Raw genomic sequence first — 21,169 nt, forward strand, 5'->3', positions numbered from 1 at the left:
ATACGCACGTATCGGTAATGACAGCGTGTTGCCGATGTGATTTGTAGGTTCTTAATTAAGTGCGTTCTGAGTACACACTCTTAAGAAATGCAGCTGGGTGTCAGGCAAGATGCTCGGACATATGTAAAATAAATGTATTTTGTGAATGACAAGACACTGAATATTGGACACAGGCAGTTCTCATGGAGGTAGTGATTGAGAGCAGCTAATCCCCTTGATGATTTTCTCGCAAATAAATCAAAACAAATTGTGAGCTGTGAAGGGTGAAATGAAGCCAAAGATATAAGAGGTGTGTGGAATGATTAAAAAAGAAGAACAATAAAAAAAAAAACTGACAAGCTGGTGATTCTAAGAGAGGGGAGTGTGTTAAAGAACGTGCTAAGCTTGAGATTTTAAAAGAGAGAAGAGAGAAGTTTTGAACTGAATATTCGTCAAAAATTTTTAATCAGGTGTATCTACAGCTATGAACCCTTATGATGTTACTAAGTTCAGTAGTCTTTAATTAGTTTCTTATCTTTCAAGTATACGTCAAACAGGTTATAAGCATAGAATTATTATTACATTGAATTAATTGAAATACATTTTGATGAAATCTTTACAATTATAATTTACAAATTGCAGTTAAGTTGAAAAATTTGGCGTTTTCGAAGAACTCTATGAGGTATACCACACAAGTTTTAAAAGGTTTAAGGTTCTGGTATTAATGACAGGCGAACTCAACTTTTCACTTAAATTCAGTGGTTACCGTTCCTTAGTATCCCTTTTTAGGACTAACTCCGCATCTTTTAATGACATTTTAATAAAGAAAATAATACTTTTGGGTTCACCAAGACCTTCTCTTTTATTTTTTTACATATACATGCTTTTTTTAGCTTTCTTAGTTCGCTTCAGACTTACAATAACTGCGCCAAATACACTGTGTACTTTGCGACGAAATTTTCGCCAACCACCGCGATCTTCGTATGCCAGTTTCTATTTATCTGCGCGCAAGTGGTCAAGCCACTTGTATTGTTTCCTAAACAACTACTAAATTAATAAACAATTTTTTGCGAATTATTTTTCGAAAGCGCACAATAAAGTACACAGACTGATTGTACAATTTTTAAATAATTTTTAGCAGTACACTTAAGATAAAATATTTTTTTATTTTGTTTAAATAATTTTTTTGGTTTTTATAATATTTCAAATTATTTTTTTCACAATAATTTAAATTCGCTTATCCCAAGCACTCGATCTTTTTGAACAATGCGATTCGTGTATATAAATACTAAAATTCTGGCAGCAGGGCAAATGCGAACTGAATCGCTTGCGAAATATATGCGTTGTGGTTCTCACACCCGAGCCGATCGCTTCAACTCAGCGGCGTTTATGAAGAAGCGTGAGATGAGTGCGGCCGCTGAACAACTAAATATTAGGCAAATAAAAAGTCAGTTGCATATAAATAAGCTTGTAAGTACGAAAGTATGTGCATGTATACGCTGAAGCAAAGGCAAAAGGCAAACATCTCATTAAATAAATAATAATTGTGCGGAATGACTAACTGACTGACTGACCCAACCAAACGTGTACGCACAAATGTATGTATATATAAATATGTATATACAGTTACGGACAATAAAATATAATCAAAAGATTTGTGTTTAAAAAATGATTCGCGATCCTTTTATGTGATGAATGCAAAATTAATATGTTAGAAAATGATGGTTGCACGTGACTCCGACGCCCAAAAAATAAAGAAATGTTCGTCCGCTACACGATTAAGTTCTTCAAAACCCGTGACGGTAACATGATGGTTTAGGGTTGTTTCTAATGGTGTGGTGTCGCAGCTATTTTTTTGATGAAAAAAACATGGACCCTCACATACAGTTATCCACAAAATAATAGGAGTGCCAATATGAAAAATGTGTTTGGCTGCATAACTTTTTTAAATCACATCTAAATGACGCGAAACAATAACGGTACACATAACGGGATGCTAGCATTAAAATACCAAACAAATTTTTATTGTGATGATTGCTATTCTATTTCTGCTTTGCTAGTTCTCGGAGACACTTGTTATTGCTTTCCACAAAATAATAGGAGTGTTAGATCTTTCGTTTTCAAAATAGTCCATAACATAAAAAATATTCACAAAATTAGAATAGTACGAGGGCTGCTATATATATTTCTCGCCTAATAATGAAAATAGGAATATTTTTCAACGAAAATGGTTTTATTGTTTTTCAAAATATTCTCCATCAAGATTTATACACTTTTGCATGCGCTCAAACCAATTTTTGAAGCACTTTTTCCACTCCGATTGAGACACCTCCAAAACATGGTTTTTGAATGCTTCAACAGCATCTTCTGGCGACGAAAATCGTTGACCACGCATTATTTTCTTGATGTGTGGGAATAAAAAGAAGTCATTGGGTGCCAAGTCAGGGCTGTACAGCGGATGACCCATCAATTCGAAGTTTTGGCCGGTCAAAAAGGCGCTGGTTTGAGCCGATGTGTGAAAGCTCGCATTGTCATGGTGCACAATGATTCGTCTTCTCTTGTTCGCTTTTCGAATTTCTCCGAAGACTTCAGGCAAACAAATGGTGCTGTACCACTCAGAATTGACCGTCCTACGTTGCTCAAGCGGAACAGTCGCCACATGACCAGTTTTGCCGAAGAAACAGGCGACCATTTGCTTCGAAGTGCTTCTTCCACGAACAACTTTCGTTGGATTTGGCTCGTCTTGGAATACCCACACGGTCGATTGCTGTTTTGTTTCGGGCTCATACGCATAGATCCATGATTCGTCACCTGTGACGATCTTATAAACGTCTTTTGAAGCACCGCGATCGTATTTTTTCAGCATTTCTTTACACCAATCCACACGAGCCTTTTTTTGAGCGATTGTCAAATTGTGCGGGATCCAACGAGAACAAACCTTTTTTACGGCCAGATGTTCATGCAATATCGAATGTATGCTGGTGGGAGAAATGCATAGGCATGTCTCTATCTGAAGGTATGTTACATGACGGTCTTGCATTATCAGTTCACGTGCGGCATCGATGTTTTCTGGCACAACGGCTGTTTTTGGACGACCTTCACGGAATTTGTCTTTGAGCGAGCGTCGGCCACGATTGAATTCGTTGTACCAGTTTTTCACAGTGCTATAGGATGGTGCTTCATAGCCATACAAAGATTTTAGTTCATCGATGCACTCTTGTCGTGATAATCCACGTCGAAAGTTGTGAAAAATGATCGCACGAAAATTTTCACGAGTTAATTCCATTTTTTGGCCGAGATGAATTTTTTAATTCCCTGTAAATAAAACAATCCACGATTAGATGACAAAACGTTCTGAGTGATGTTATGCTAAAAAATGTCAAACTTTCCAATGGAAATGTCAGATTGCCCCTGGCAACACTTAGTGTTGCCTAGGCCAGAAATATATATAGCAGCCTCCGTAAGTATAGTTCCATATTCTAGCAGCAATTTAAATTAGTTATTATTTTATTTAATCATTGGGGTTTTCTCCAGTGGGTAGAGGAAATCATTGTACAGAGGAAAAGCGGAAAACTATAAAAAATTGAGAAAACTAGGAAAAATTGATAAAGGGATCCAAGAAATCGTAAAATGCTCTCCTCAAATGATAGCAAATGCCATTTCTTTCGTAGACGAAAGAGAAAAAAATCCACTGCAGACGATCGCAATATATATGTATATATGCAACATTAATCCTTTTGCTTCAGCCAGGAGCATCCATGACGAATTAAATTTGTCAGCTAATACTGAAACTGTTCGTAGGAATTTGGAGCAGAACAAATTATTTGCCTGAAGTCCACGAAAAGGACCCCCATTAAAAAAGAAACACAAGGAAGCCCGCATACAATTTGCAAAAGAGCAAGGCTCCTGACCCACGTCTAAATGGCGAAACATATTGTGGTCAGACGAATCCAAAGTTTAGCTGTTTGCTAGTACAGGCTCTAGGAACTTTATCCGACGTCTCCCTAACTCAGAATATAATCCCCGGATTACCACAAAAACCGTTATACATAACGACGCCAAATCATGGTACGCGGTCGTTTTTCACATTGTGGTGTTGGTCCAATTCACTTAATTGAAGGCATCATGGACCAAAGGGCATATGTCAAAATATAATATGAGGTATAGTTGACACATTCCTCTTGGAATATGCCATTGATATGGGTATATCAACTGGATAATGACCCTAAACATACTAGCAGCAAGTGAGCAAAAAAAATGGTTTAGAGCCAACGAAGTTGAGGTTATGTGGTGACCTGCTCAGTCTCCTGACCTCAACTCCTTTGAAAACCTGTGGACAGATATAAAGAAGAAAGTAGCTGAAGAGAAACTAACCAATTCGAGATATTTATGGCAAGTAGTGAAAGAGGCTTGGAAAGGAATACCAATAAAACCTTGCCAGGATCTCATGGACTCCATGCCTCGTAGGTGTGATGCTGTGTTAAAAAATAGAGGTTATGCAACGAAATATTAATTATTTTAATATTTTATGAAACTTTGGAAGCATTATATATTAAAATTATAGAACGGTCTCGTATTACATAAAATACTCCTATTTTTTTGTGGAACTAGTTTTTTAGTTTACTTGATATAAACTGCAATATAAAATTTTGTTTATTTTTAATTGAAATAGATGAAATATGGAATTATTAATAGATCTTTAGCAAATTACATTGTTCAAAAATTTTGAAAAAAAAAAAACAGTTTTGTTAATGAAAATTAACAATTCGTTTTTCCCATGTGGTCACACCTATTTTTTTGTGGACAACTGAATATGTACGTTAAAATCTTAGATGAAGTCATATTCTCATAAGCTGAATGGAATTTGCTTTTAATTTGGTAATTCCAACAAGACAATGATCCGAAACATTAGGCTCTTACAAAAACAATGGTTTTCAGATCATGGCGTTGATATTATGGCTTCGCCAGGACAATCACCAGATCTGAATCTAATCGAAAATGTATGGAAAATCGTTAAAGAAAATGTTGGACCTGTTAAACCGAAAAAATAATTCTTATTTTTTTAGAACGGAAAATTAGTACTATGGTTGATTCTATTTTATTGCCCATAACTGTATTTGTGTACATTTCTACCTGCCCGTTTGTATTAGCTTGATGCTTTTCACTAATCAAGAGCTCAACAAGATTTAGTAGCTGCGGGTGTTCCCGCTGCTGTTTCTTTGTTGTTATTATTGGGCATAAACAACGTGTTGACTGGCCGCCTCTTTTCCTTGTTATTAGCCTAAGAGTCTATAAGTGTAGCGGATTAATATGTCTGATCTATCCTAATGCTTCTAAGAGTGTTTATTTTCAAATTAAATCCGCATAACTTTAATATTTTGAATATGAAATTTGGTGTTTCGCAAAAAATTTCTTTTTATACTCTTACAACATGCTGCTCTAGAGTATAATAGTTATAATATGTAACACCTAAAACTAAGATATATGTATATAAATGATCAGGATGATGAGAAGAATGGAAATCCGAGTGACTGTCTGTCTGTAAGTCCTTGCAATAGCTTGAGTAAAAATTGAGATATCTTAATGAAACTTGGTACGTAAGTTCCTTCGTAAAAAGTAAGAATAATTATTTTCGTTACTTTATGAGTATGAGATATATACATACTCGTATATACCCAACTGCTTGGATTCCGATCCTCTGGTTGATGGTTTGCATCTTAAGGTATTTCCCCGGCTTTGGTCCTGGTAAGGTGCAAGAGTATGAAGTGTGCGATTACAACCGAACATAGCCCTTCCATACTTGTTTTTTTTTGTTTTTAGGTGCAAGTTTCAAAGCTGATTCAGATCTAAAAGTGAAGGTTTGTTTGCATAATGACATGCGGCCGTGCGAAAAATGCGATAAATACTAATATTCGATGACCTTTTTTCAAAAAATTCCTGTTTACATATATACATTTTTATAGTATGAGTGAGTATTTCTGTAAAAAATTATGCATAAATTCAAGAGCAAATATTAGTGGTTTATTTGGCCGCGAGCTCTAAATTTACACAAACAAGGCAATATCACTGTAAATATATGTATATACATACATATATACATATACACATACATATTTATATTTATGTATGCGCATGAAAATGTGTGTGTGCCAACGCATTTGTTGCTGGGAGTGGTATGTGCCAAAACGCCTACGACACGCCAGCGTATAGCTTTTTTTTCTTAAAAAAAAAATAAAAAATTAAAATATAAAAACATACTCACTTAAATTAAAAAGTAAACAAACAAAAAGTCTTGAACATAGGTTTGACTAGTTAATTAGACGCTTAATTGGCGCTAAATATACGATGAACGACTGACACTTGTTGTAGCCACTTAAAGTAGGGCACCTAGCAGAAAGGCGGTGAACCATAAGATACATAATTTTGAATGAAAAAAAACTTTAGCGGAAATAAGTTGTACTACAGCGACGCTAAAAATATTTGCACTAACAGTTGCTATATGGTATGCAGATAACATAGACGTAATTACAAATAAACAATTGAAGAGTTAAGAGACGATCATTCAACGAAATTTATTGAGTTATTTCTAAGCATTCTAATAACAAACGAAGAAAAATTTTTAATCAAAATTCATTAGAGCTTTCATTTTTCGAATATTATTCGAACTTCGAAATGAGAACACCAATGAAGGTTGAATATTAGTTATGGACAATAGAACCACAAAATCATATTATTTTAAACGAAACATCTAATGGGTCGAACTTCCATTTGTGGCTACCAAAGAAGATTGAATATAATTCAGAGACAATAGTTTTGATAATGAGAATTTATAATAACATAAAAACAAATAATTACAAAAAATAACACTATTTAGAATTTTGACTATGCTTAAAAAAAATTATAAAATATTAAACTACAAAAATTCGTTATTTTTGCTACTAAAACCACAATATTTAACATATTACTGAAGTTATAATTTTATTATTTTTCCAAACGTTATTTACAATTGCTGCAATAAAATTGATCATAAAAAAAGAAAATAAATATTGGCATTAAACTAGTCATGGGTCACCCTATGCAAATATGAAATTGTGTAAGGCTCAATTTATTTAACGCCTTCTTTTATTAGTTTTTAAGTGGGAGCAATTTCTTTGTTTACTACAAATACTAAAATTTACATGACGGCTTGAGTGCCAATTTTATGAGTCTATGGAACTTTTAGTTTACGATGCGAAATGCTCACATCATTATGGAACAATCGGTGATGCTTTATTATCATTAAACACGCAACAACTTGCGGATCGTGTATGAAGAGAGACAACTGCTAGCGCATAGTAATAATAACAGTAATAATAATATCACTGAAGCTCAGAAAACAATATAAAATAAAAATTAAAGACAATATGCAAAACAAACCATCGATGGTATTGGTGATACGAATGTGATTGTGAGGAATAAAATACTGAGAAATTTTTCCAAGGTGCTCAATAGACATTTTTGAGTAAAAACACATTACTGAGACAAAACAAAGATCAAGGCTATGAGCACCCTGTAACTTCAATTTCAATGTTAGAGAAGCTATCCTCGCATAAAAAATGAGTAGACAGAGCTAAAAGTTATACGTTACTATTAAAAAGAAAGCTGTAAAGGAATATTTGGCGCAAATTCCATTAACTTATCTTATCCGTAAAAAACAATAAACAAAAACGAGTACAACAGGGCGTATGAGTGACATTTTTTTAATGCAATTAAAAACTAACCATCACATCATGTCAAAAATACACAATTGTTAGTCTGTATATCATCAAAAAATTTAAACTACTTCAATTTGAGAAATGGCTCTTCAATAGAGCTTCGACGAAATATTAAAGAATGTGCGAGGCCTCAAGGTAAAGCTTCTCTTGTGATAACAAAAATTAGGCTACATTTTCGCATCATAAATGACGAATCGTGCCTTTGAAAATAATACAAAATTTTTTGAACTATAAAGAGAGCACGTCATGTTGATAGCAATTGCTTCGTTAAAACTCAAACCTAAAGCATCAAATCTGCCGTCGAGGCGCCATGAGTAATGCGATACGCTTGGATAACACATTAAGAGTTTACGGCTAATCAAAAATGGTGGCGTACAAGTTCGTTTCTACTATCATTGATGTCAAATCATATTCTTTCGGAGAGTTCGCGCTAAAGTTTATTTGTATGTTGACTTACCAAGTTTTTGGAGTTCTCTTTGAGATCTTTGGCAAACACAGGCGGGCCGTTGGCCATTAAGTGCGGCTCCTGCAGCGGTTTCATGGGCGGCGGCAGCTCGAGGCCAGCTTCTTCCTCAGCCTCGTACTCGGCTACTTGTGCGGCATTGGCCTGTGATGTCGCCGCCGACGTGCCATAATGGCTTCGACTGCTTGCTGTGGCTGAACTCGAAAGGTTCTTTTCATCCTGTTCGCTTTGTTTTTGTGTCAACTAAGTAAGAGAGAAAGTATTTAGAAAATAAAGAAATTATTTAGATTAAGTTTACTGGACAGTGGACGAAAACAAAGACACTATGGAGGCAATGACATTGCGTTTATTAGTTGTGTCTTTGCTATGTTGCATTAAATGACCTCCGTAAAATGAATTATCAAGGAAAGTATATTTTTATTTCTCCGAGGATGAAGTAATAAATTAAAATTATCAATTCAAGTTGAAAATATGGTAATTTTATCGTTCGCGTAAAAAAGTATTTGTCTGAATCTTCTCCTAGTCATTTAAGACAGTTTCTTAATTTGGTTATTAGCACACAATTTGCTAATTGGCTCAATTAAAGTATTATCTAAAAAATGATTTGGTATTTTACGGGTACGAGTAATATTCCATAATAAAGACTAACTTGCTCAATTTTGTGTAGAGATGGTGCAAAAATCGACAAAAGTTAAATAAAGAAATTTAGTCAATTAATGGTACATCATTTACTATTTGACTAAATTAAGCTTCTATCTGAAACATTATTAATTTCTTTCTATAATTTATATTATAAATTTTACGGGTTTCAGCAGTTCAGTTTTCAAAAATTCTACAACAAGGTGAATACTAATTTAGTTAATTGAATTGAATTGCTTGAAAATTTGCTGTCTGTGTTAATACCAATATTTATATTCCAAAAAAGCCACCGAAAATCAAAGTGACTGCAATAAATAGTGAATTAAATGAAGATAACTTGCTAATTGACTTAATTAAAGAGCTATATAATAAAACCTCAAACTCATTGTTTCATATAATACTTCTAATTGTTTACTTACCCTTAAGCTCTTCTCTGATGATTTCTTTGTTAGTGTTTTTTCTACTGGTGACTTCTCGTTCTTGTTCTGTGAGTGTTTGCGTAGAGGAAACCATTTTGGCCTGCGAATAGAAAAGTTACAGAAAGGTTAATTTGTGCAATAAATTATTATGTATTACACTGGTTCAACATGTTGCTACAGGGTATAATAGTTTTGTTCACCTGACAGTGTTACGTATTAATTAAAACTAATAATAATGACGATATATGATCGAGACGATTTAAAATCCGAATGACTGTCTATCTGTTTCTTAACGCAACTCCTATCGCCAGTTTGAAAATAGATGAAATCGGAAGATAACCTCGGTACTGTTCAAACCTACTAAAAACCTATATATGAAAATGGGTGAAATTAGACTACAACCACGCCATGTTACACAATTTTAAATAAAAATTTGCATTAATAAAGTATGCCACCTTATGACCAAAAATTGACAAAAGCCAATCAAAACTGTTAAGGCCACTAGGTACCGAATATGTGAACCCCAATATCAATAGTTGACTTTTGACCGAAAATATCGGTCAATATGTGAGACATACAATTGAAATTCTGAGAGAATCCTTTCCTGACAATAGAAACTCTGTGTATCAAAAATAGGTCGAATCGGGTCAATACTTCCCGACTGTATGAGTTATTATGCTTGTATTCCCATCTTCTAGTTGATGGTTTGAACCTTAAGATATTTCCCTGACACTGATTCCTCCAAATTACAAGAGTACAAAATGTTCGGTTGTACCCGAATTTAGCCCTTCCTTAATTGTTTTAAATTAGTGATTAAGCCTAGTCTAAATTATAGAGAAACTCAAGAAATTGTCAAAAAAATCCCAGACACATGCATCTGTTCCGAGTATCCTTAAAAGACAATAGCGAAAGTTTGAAAGGATGATTTTAGCATCCAATAGGTCGATGAAGTATCTCAACATTCAGTGAAAGAAAATTCGGGAACTACGCTAGTATGTTAAGCCGTTCGTTAAAGCATAATTTTGATCGAAACATTAATAGAGGGTACCTAGGTTTAGTAGAAAAACCTGACCACGTTTGAACTTTTGAATTCATTAACCTATGTACTAGTTATACACAATATAGAAACTAACTTTACATTAATGTAGATACGTTTGGGTTCATGAGTTGTAATCAGTTATTTAAATATAATAACGTTTTATATAGACTAAACTACTAAAACTTGTGTATAGAAAATTGTATTGCAATTCTAAAAAATCCACGAAAACTGATGAAAAAATTGAACTTTCAATCTTTTTTGTATAAATTGTTAAAATCTTAGAACACAACTCAACTTTTTCAGAAGCATAAACATCGTCCGCAGTTGGCACATGGTCTTGTGCATGGTTACATGCTCGGACGCCTGCGCCACACATATACTACCGTACAAAAATGAACATGTAATGTGTGTGTTTGTGAGCGGTAGCTATGCGTAGTAACATTACATCAAAATGCTGCTAGCTCAGTCGTTCAATCATTATATTGTGTGCGCACAATTAAACGGAAGGAAAGAAGGAAGTCATTAAAAATGTGGAAATTAAGTCCGGAATTGGATGGTTGACCACATCGTCCCATTGTCAACAACTTTTTCGCCCATACATACACATACATACATACATGGATATACATACATATATGTGTTTGTAAGTGTTTACATTTACAAAAGTTACTGGAACTAGATAGGACAACACCCTGTAGAAAAAGTGACTGAGCTTGCGAATTGAAAATAATTTACAAAATCATGCATCAAGCTCATCTTCTTCTTTATTGGCGTAGACACCGCTTACGCGATTATAGCCGAGTTAACAACAGCGCGCCAGTCGTTTCTTCTTTTCGCTACGTGGCGCCAATTGGATATTCCAAGCGAAGCCAGGTCCTTCTCCACTTGGTCCTTCCAACGGAGTGGAGGTCTTTCTCTTCCTCTGCTTCCCCCGGCGGGTACTGCGTCGAATACTTTCAGAGCTGGAGTGTTTTCGTCGACAACATGACCTAGCCAGCGTAGCCGTTGTCTTTTAATTCGCTGAACTATGTCAATGTCGTCGTATATCTCGTACAGCTCATCGTTCCAACGAATGTGATATTCGCCATGGCCAACGCGCAAATGACCATAAATCTTTCGCAGAACTTTTCTCTCGAAAACTCGCAACGTCAACTCATCAGTTGTTATCATCGTCCAGGCCTCTGCATCATATAGCAGGACGGGAATTATGAGTGACTTATAGAGTTTGGCTTTTGTTCGTCGAGAGAGGATTTTACATCCCAATTGTCAACTCAGTCCGAAGTAGCACCTGTTGGCAAGAGTTATCCTGCGTTGGATTTCCAGGCTGACATTGTTGGTGGTGTTTACACTGGTTCCAATATAGACGAAATTATCTACGTCTTCAAAGTTATGACTGTCAACAGTGACGTGAGAGCCAAGTCGCGAGTGCGGCGACTGTTTGTTTGATGACAGGAGATATTTCGTCTTGCCCTCCTTCACTGCCAGACCCATTTGCTTTGCTTCCTTGTCCAGTCTGGAGAAAGCAGAACTAACGGCGCGGGTGTTGAGGCCAATGATATCAATATCTCCAGCAGCTGGTTGAAGAAGTCGCACGATAGGGCTCGGAGGTCCTTCCCGATCCTGACGGAGCTTTTGGTGTCGCTCAAGCTCATACAGCTATAAAGTTCGAGATAAAGAACTCAGAGATGAGTTTGGTAAAACTGATGTGAAAAGTCTTATAAAAACTTCGACGGAATCCTTTAATTATGTACCACATGCACAAAGCCGCATATGTGCAGTTATGAAGTCAATAGAACGGTTACTTGTAAAAAAACTTAGGCCTCTTTAATAGCTATGTAACCTTTCACATACGGAAAAAAGTAGAATCTGAAACAAAGCTGTAAAATGTCACATGGAATCATCCAATCACCTGATTATACGAGTTTTTTACTATTTGAGTATTAATGGCTTTTAGATGATCGCTTGCTCGGCTGATAGTAGCTAAATTATTGTACTTACCGATCTGCCTTAAGGGTCAAACTGATAAGTGATATAAAGCTAATAGTCGTGTGCCTTTGTATGAAACGAAAGGTGCTAAGAAGACTGGGAAATTCATTTACAACTTTACATAGCGGCAGTAACAATAACAAAACTTTTTTAGTAAAATTTCCTGGAAGGCTGTTATAGAAGAGCAATTATTCCTTATTTATGTATTTATGTTTGGTTAGCTAAAATGCTGGTAGCTGATATACTGTTTAGCCTCTAACACCAACGTCAACACACACATAGAAGCGACGCCATTTCCACCACCGATTACATATTCTGGACATGGATCCACTGTCAGTACAACATGATACTCCTATACCAGGATAATGTGTAGGAGGCCTGTGTGCATTTGCTACACGTGTGCGGTTTGTACATACAAATGTGCCTATGTAGATACCACCACCTATGTATGCATGTGTGTATTTTGTGGGGGTAGTGTGGGGTCGTCGCCTTGGTCATATATTTGGCGACTCATTAGTGGCGTGTCGAACGCGTCTATTGTGGTGCGTTCTGCGTCTTGAAAGTTAAGTAAATAAGGATGTGCTTTGTTTGGCTAAGCGCCGACAGTTCACATGTTAATTTGCGTAGCGCGGAGCGAGAGGCACAACTATAGTGGGGGTGGTGGAAGGTCATACGTAAAAAAAACAGTAGGCGATATGCAAAAAGAAGAACATGCAAATGACCATATTTACTAAATGTCAATAAATTTATTTATTTGAGGCATTTCCATTGATATGCGCTCCAGCCTAGGCGTGGTAGATGATGATGAAATTCGTTTTTGCTTAGAAAGTTCTATTATGCTTTTATTATGACTAGGCATGGTGAAAAAGAAATTATTAGCATTTTTAGTAGCTGGAAATTTATTGTTTGCAACTAAATAAATAATTGCAGATAAATTACTTTTTTGGTGAGTGGTTTTTAGGACAAATATGCGAGGGTTGCTATTTAAATGTCTATATATGGCAACACTAATGCACTCGTGTGTCAAATTTAACTTTCATATTGTAATGCTTGAAAAAAAGGCTTGGATGAGAATTCCACAACGATCTTTTTTGCATAAGAGTAATTGGTTTGTTAAAATAAGATGCAGACCTATTCTATTTCTATCGGAGAAGACCAGTATTCATTCATTGTGAAAAAGAAAAAAAATATTGGACGTTTTAGATTACTAGCTCTACGAGATCTAATCTAAAGGTGATTATGCTTTTTTGTAGAAAACTTCACGTAACTTTTTGAAAGAGAGAAAGAGAGAGAGAGTAATAAAGACTTTGGTAGCTATCTTTTTATACCCTGAACAAGATATATTAAGTTTGCCACCATGTTACAACACCCAGAAGGAAAGGTCAGAGACCCTATAAAATATATAGATATACATAGGCCAGCTGGTGCAACCGAAGCTAACGGTTTTTCTCATTTTCACTTTCATTGTGGAGAAAATACTGCATCATTTAGACTAGTCTATATCTCTCAGAATAACTGTATATATTCTTCAATTGCTTGTTTTACAAATTATATATTCTTGAAATAGCAAAGAATTTTTTTAAAATTTCAATGCTTATTTTTCTGAGCGAAAATATTTGTTTAGGATAAAGATTAAAAATTCAAATGGTTTCAATGCTTATATGAGCCATTTTTGAGCGGTTAAACGGCTGTTTCGGAATATGTAAATAAATATATATTTTTTTTCACAAATTATTCAAATATCAGGGGTTTATAAAAATTATAGTAATTACGAATTGAAAACCCCACAAAGGCAAATAAAGAGAATAAAATTTTAATGAAGTACATGCAAAAACAACTCTGATAAGGCCACGATCCCCATGACGCTATATTTTTAACAAAAAAATTAATAAAATGGTATTTATATCAGCAATTAGCAAAACTATTCCAATGAAAAAGGCTTAAAAATGTATTGCGCAGTCTTTAACACTGTAAAAAAAAAAAACAATTTTTAATTTTATGAAAATGCATAAAAAATAACGAAAAACTTGAGTTGCACCTCGAAGTGCTTTTTTTATAAAAAAAAACAAACTTTAAAAGAGATTTCTTCAAAAACTATAATATACCGTATTTCACATAAGTTTTGTCGTAATAATTTCATTGTTTGATGGATTTTTACTTAATTACTTCTGTATACAGGATCTCCACTTAAATATGCTATAAAAGGAATCCGACATTTAGGAAAGACCTTTGTTTTACCGAAAATTCTTGTCGAACATTTTATTTTTATTTGGACATTATGACACACTTTTTCGTTTTAAAACTTTCGAGTTATTCCGTCATGATATTTCAGACATTCAGTAACCAAGCAAATAACTGTAATTTTCTTTGCTTCATAATCGCAATTTATTTGGAAATTTGGACTAATAGATAGCAAAAACACCAAAAAACCACAAAAAATAATAATAAACACATATTGTCGCCTTGTGGAACAAGCACCAAATCATAAGTTAATCATACGCCTATATATGTATGTATGTATGTATATCTATGCATGTATGTACATATGGATATTCAACCGATATGTCGATCCATTTCACCTCATACTCTGTTGCTTTTGCTTATCACAAAGCGAAATTTAAATTAATTTCAATGAAATATAAACAATAAGTACACAAGTTGGGCACTGAACGCTCCACGATAAGCCCAAGGGGCACATGTAGTACTCAGCAATTTGTGAATCACGCTTTTGCTTATTTCTTGTAATTTTTATGTTCTTATTTGCAATTCCTTTAAATGTTTTTGTTCTTACTTTTAAATTTATCGGTAATTAGTCTTTCAATAAAATCGGTTGCACAATTAAATAAATTTCAGATATATGTCCAACAGTTATATATAAAACACAATTTATGGGCGCCGTACCAGGATTTGTACTTCTCCTTGCGGCTCAGCGGTTCCATATCTGCTGCGGCGGCGTCGGCGCAACAAAAACATAAAAAATGCTCGGAATGGTCGCAACTCAATGATTTCGACATGATTGGATCCTCCGATTTAAAGGCACGTAAAATATTATTCATTAGCGGTTGCGAGAACGCGTTGCGGCAAGGTAAGCGGCGTAGCCCGCAACAATACGCGTGACACACTCTTTCACTCGAGCGTTAAGATGCAGTACAATTGTGCTATTGCAGCTTTACAATGATGTCTGCTTGGATTAAACTTAATAAATGCGAATACACTTTAGAATATTTATTTTCACTACAGCGCTGGGATTGCCTTCTTTCCTTTCTTTCGTAGCTCCACATGCACATATACTAGTATGTCTGTTATTATAACTATGTTATATATGTATATATGTATATATATATACTAAAGATATACACTTAAGAGCGCGTATGAGTAATAAATATTCGTATTCCAGCACCGATAAGCACAAAAATCGAAACAAATGGAATATAAGAATTAAACGGTGTTTTCTATCGGAACGTTCGACCGCACGAAATGAGAGCGACCAACTGATTTTCCGGCGATAGAAGTTTCCGAGTACAACGCCACAAAAAGATATGGTGAAGAAAACGACAGCAAGCACACTTATGTAGGCAGCGATGACGACGACGACGACGGCGAAGGCGCAGACGACGCTGCAGTAGACTACGTCAATCCACTTCGAGCAGAAGTTCTGATACGCGCACACCAAGCCGAGTAGAACCCCCAATTCAATGCTTACGAGATAAGAGCGAAGAAATGTGTAATTCGTTAACACTCATGCTCATATTACAATATTACTAGTGTTATTATAAGTTTTATTATTATTATTACGGTTGTCAATGCTGATCTGTTTTGCTTTTGCCTGTGGTCGCGTGGATATTCAACGGAGAATCGCAGGATGTGCGAATTAAGGAACGCAGCATTCATTACCATACTCACGCACCCAAATCAATCAATACATTCAGCTGAAAACAAACAATATGCTTCGAGACATATCTCTGCAGCTAATAAAAATGCATCGTAAACACATTTATCAGCAGCAAATAAACACAACAGAGCAACATCCATGTTCTGCAAACATTTTAAATAGTTGTAAGAAAACCAATTGTATTTTAGTCTTGTATTGCCATCAGCCAAGAAGGTATTTTATACTCAAATAAATAAATTTAATAATAATTAACTTTGGACAGTTAATTCACTATTACGTAGAAACAAAAAAAGGAACAACAAATGGCCCAACTCCATGCACAATTAACTGCATTGATAGAAACTATGAGTTATCAAAATTAAATCAAAAGAGAAAAAAAACATCATATGAAACACGCAAAAGTAATTAACTATATAATATAACAAGTAAGGAAGAACTAAGTTCGGGTGCAACCGAACATTTTTTACTGGGAATTACCTTAAGGTTGCCAGGAAATTACCTTAAGGTGCTAACCGTCAACTAGAGGATAGGAATCCAAGCAATTATATATACAGTTGAACTCGTATCCTCATACTCCACAAAAAAAACGTCGAGTTAAGGAAGGAATGTACGAAATTTGACTTCTATTGCCAATTCAAGAGTTCGAGTTATGGAAGTTCAACTGTGTACCGATTTTATCTATTTTTGCCAATACTACATGCTATAAATATGCCATATACTAATAAAATGTTCCCTTAGGTTCATTAAGGTACCATCACCAATCATATGGATTAAAGTCATCCGAATGTGACATGGGGGCAGGTGAAGTTTTCGCCCAATTTTATCCAATTTAGACACTGTTATCTGTGAAACACGTTCTCCTATTTTCATTTTGATAACTCACATGTTTACCGAAATAAGAACTGCGTCGAATAAAATTGTCCTTTACAAAAATGAAAAAATCTTTTAAACCAGTTGTCCAATTTTTATAAACTAAAATATTTTATTAAAAACATTTATTTTAAATTTCAAAAACTGAAGAATAATCTAAGAATTATGTGTTATTAATAAATATTTTTATTTTTTCCGGAACCCCGTCCATTAGTGCTTTTATAGTAGTGTCCGATACTCTCATAGCTGCTGAAGATCACTTTCTATTAAAATTTTGAAGGTCTTTGGTCACTTTTTTGTTGCCTTCATCTCCCTTTTTACCAAAGCCCAGTATCTCTCAATCGGCCTTAGTTCTGGATAGTTAGGTGGGTTTGCTAGGTACATAAATCACTCCATTGCGTTGGAACCACTCTAAGACTGTTTTGCTATAGTGACATGAAGCGAGGTCAGGCCAAAAAAACGTGGACACTTCATGTTGGTTTAAAAATGAGAGCAACCTCTTTTGTAAACATTCCATCACATATATTTCGCTGTTGATTGTACCCGATGTAACGAGGGAGCTGCTCCTTTTGCCACAACTGCAAATTGCCTGCCACACAAGAAATTTCTTTGGACATTTTGTCACCTTTTTGGCTTTGAATTTTTCAGCAACATTTCCTCGAAAATCGGCTGGATAAAATTCCTGTCCAGGTAGCTCAGAAAAGTCCGCTAAAACGTAGGTCTCGTCATCCATTATGCAGCATCCGAATTTTTCGACAAAATTTTTCCTCAGTTTCTTAGCTCGTTGTTTTGCGGTTTCGTTCTTGACGGCGTTTCTATTCGGAACTTTCTGTACCTTGTACGTCTTCAGACCAGCTTTTTTCTTCGTCCTGCGTACGAAAGATTCTGAGCAGCCAGTCTTCCTCGCCAATTTCCTGCCCGAAATGCTTGGGTCTTTCTTGAGAATGGTAACAACGTTCTTCGCCTTCTCCCGATCATGTGGCCCTGTCTTTTTACCAGAACCTTTCTTCCGCACATACGCACATCTTCCTTAAAGCGTTTAATAACGCGAGAAATGGTTTTAGGGTTAGCCCCTACCTCTTTGGCAATTTCCTTAAACGACTACTTTTGAAAAAATTTTATAATTTTTTCCCGCACTTCCACTTCGCTTGCCATTTTCGCGTTAATTAAATTTTTATTCAGGGGTGTTGTGGAATCCAAGACCAATTCTGATTTTCAATGGTGTCACAGATCTGATTGGATTTTCGTCTTTTCGAACATACGCAAAACCAATATTCGAATCAGCTGTTTACTAATGTGACCAAACTTGCAAATGAATACATTTGGAAGCAATCCTATTAAAGTTTTTAATGAGTTCAGAATTAAAGAAAGATTTTAAGAGACAACATTTATCGAACGAATATAGACGCATTTGGGTGTTAAGTTACGTTTAATACGTTTTGTAAATCTATCTAAGAATATACCCCCAATGTTATATGTGGGAATTTGAAATATTGTCGAAGCTAGAAGGGAAATAGTGACCGAGCACTGGTAGATACTATATACATACATACATATGTATGTATATGAGCGCTTGGGCAAAAAGCGAAAACTTTGACGCGCGATTTCTCGGTTTTCATTCTTACGATTTTTCTTAATTGGCGGACAGGATAGAAAAAACTAAACGTATGGAATTAGGGCAAAGTTTATTATCTTTGGCATTAAATTATCTTATATTTAAACAAAAAAAGCTAAGAAAAGTTAAGTTTGAACATACATATGTACATAAAATATTTTTGGTGAAAAACCACTTGTTCTTCAAATTTTAAAACTTTTTAGAATTTAACACTTATTTTTTGGAAATTTTCGTAGTTTAACTTGAACAAAGTTATTAACAAATATGAATCTGTTTTGAATTTTTTGTTTCCGATAGAAATTGCTACCTGCATACTGCCCGCCGTCAATTGGACAATTGCTTCCCTAAGGCAGAATATCAAAGAATTCGTATCCAAAAAATTTTCGGATGATGTTTAAATATATAACTATAAACCCTAGAAATTTCGCTTTAATCAATTATTTCTTTCCCTCCCAAAAAAAAAAAAATAGATTTTTAAGCCTCTAAGGCAGGCTCCTCCTTAAATATCCGCATTTTTTTTTCAAAACTCAATAATTAAGACATTTCGTGTTTTATTCTTATGTTTTCTCCTATAGAAATAAAGATAAATTAATTCGTAACAATAAAATAACATGAATTTAAGAAACTTACATTTCAAATTTGTGTGCGAATATCTTCTTGCTTTGTTTCTGACAGCAAAACCGATAAAATTGGTTTCCATGACACCCAAAACCGATAAAAATTCTGTTTCGAATATCAAACCAATAATGTCTGAATTCATGACACCTACTGCTTTTTTTGATCGGTTTCAATTCTGATTCCGACAACTATCAGATTCCACAACACCCCTGATTGACTTTAAAGGATGCATAATATTTTTTTTGGCATTTATTTCAGAGCTACTAATATAAAAATTTGTTTATTTAAAATTTTTAATTGCACGATATGGAAAAAATGTAACGGACAATTTTATTCGCAGTCCTTATGTGTTAGAAAGTCACCTGGAAGTTCGAAAATCGTTGTGTTAGGTATGTACATATGTATCGGGTGATTTTTTAAGAGCTTGATAACTTTTTTTAAAAAAAAAACGCATAAAATTTGCAAAATCTCATCGGTTCTTTATTTGAAACGTTAGATTGGTTCATGACATTTACTTTTTGAAGATAATTTCATTTAAATGTTGACCGCGGCTGCGTCTTAGGTGGTCCATTCGGAAAGTCCAATTTTGGGCAACTTTTTCGAGCATTTCGGCCGGAATAGCCCGAATTTCTTCGGAAATGTTGTCTTCCAAAGCTGGAATAGTTGCTGGCTTATTTCTGTAGACTTTAGACTTGACGTAGCCCCACAAAAAATAGTCTAAAGGCGTTAAATCGCATGATCTTGGTGGCCAACTTACGGGTCCATTTCTTGAGATGAATTGTTCTCCGAAGTTTTCCCTCAAAATGGCCATAGAATCGCGAGCTGTGTGGCATGTAGCGCCATCTTGTTGAAACCACATGAGTCAACATTTAAATGAAATTATCTTCAAAAAGTAAATGTCATGAACCAATCTAACGTTTCAAATAAAGAACCGATGAGATTTTGCAAATTTTATGCGTTTTTTTTTTTAAAAAAGTTATCAAGCTCTTAAAAAATCACCCGATATATGAGAGCACCGGACAGATTATCCCTGAACTTCCATTATATATCTCACACATTGTTCAATATTTGCGGTAAAAAGTCAACTATAGGTACTGGGGTCCAATTATTTGGTACCTACGGGCCTACTTGTTATTTTGTTGGATTTGAACAATTTTTGGTCATAAGATTGAATACTCTAAAGGGATTTTTCGTGAAAAGTTTGATCCCATTATAGTAATTGCTTCTTGATTTGTACACATTAAACTTGTTAGAGAGCAGGGCCACGCCCATTTAAAAAAAAAATTTGCCCACTGGTGTCCCTTACTACTGCAAACCTTTGTCCTAAATTACAGGTCTATATCTCAATTTAGTGCATAGTTGTGGCATTTTTTAGGTTTTCGGTTAATGGTGTTTTGTGGTCCGATTGCGCCCATCTACGAACTCGTAATTTTCTTTTTGCCAAAGAACGCGCATACCCAATTCATTAAGATATCTCAACTTTTACTTCGAGATGCAGACGGACGCATGGACAGACAAATATTCACTCGGATTTCAACTCGTATCGTCATCCTGATTATTTATTATATATACATATATATATATTTATATTGAAAGTATCATCTAAAACTAAGCGAGATATAAATATATATATTGATCACCCTTTGTTAATTATTATTACGTCTCATAATAATATTAGAGGTATTAATTTTTTCTGGGAATTACTTGTGCTATGTTAATAATAATTTTTAAAGAAAATTACGAATTTCCAATGAATCCAATTCTATGATAATCGGCGAAATAAATTTGAAATTTGAAATATGCTTGATTGGATGAATTACAGACACCACTACTCTAAAATAAATTCAAATCGTATCAAACCATCCTTTCCGTCATCGCTTTCATCTAATTATATC

The 21,169-nt window shown here is 34.8% G+C and overlaps 1 protein-coding gene across 1 annotated transcript in view; it reads right to left on the bottom strand.

Annotated features, from left to right (window-relative positions):
* Positions 1–21,169, bottom strand: part of LOC120778240 (triple functional domain protein) — a 90,208-nt gene that overhangs the window by 8,410 nt on the left and 60,629 nt on the right. Inside the window, exons 11-12 of the mRNA XM_040110000.1 lie at positions 9,255–9,354; positions 8,191–8,439 (exon numbers count right to left, since the gene is read on the bottom strand). Coding sequence (XP_039965934.1) covers positions 8,191–8,439; positions 9,255–9,354 — 349 coding nt within the window. The remainder of the gene's footprint in view (positions 1–8,190; positions 8,440–9,254; positions 9,355–21,169) is intronic.

The sequence above is a fragment of the Bactrocera tryoni genome, chromosome 5 (genome assembly GCF_016617805.1).
Source record: "Bactrocera tryoni isolate S06 chromosome 5, CSIRO_BtryS06_freeze2, whole genome shotgun sequence".
Classification (NCBI taxonomy): Eukaryota; Metazoa; Arthropoda; class Insecta; order Diptera; family Tephritidae; genus Bactrocera; species Bactrocera tryoni.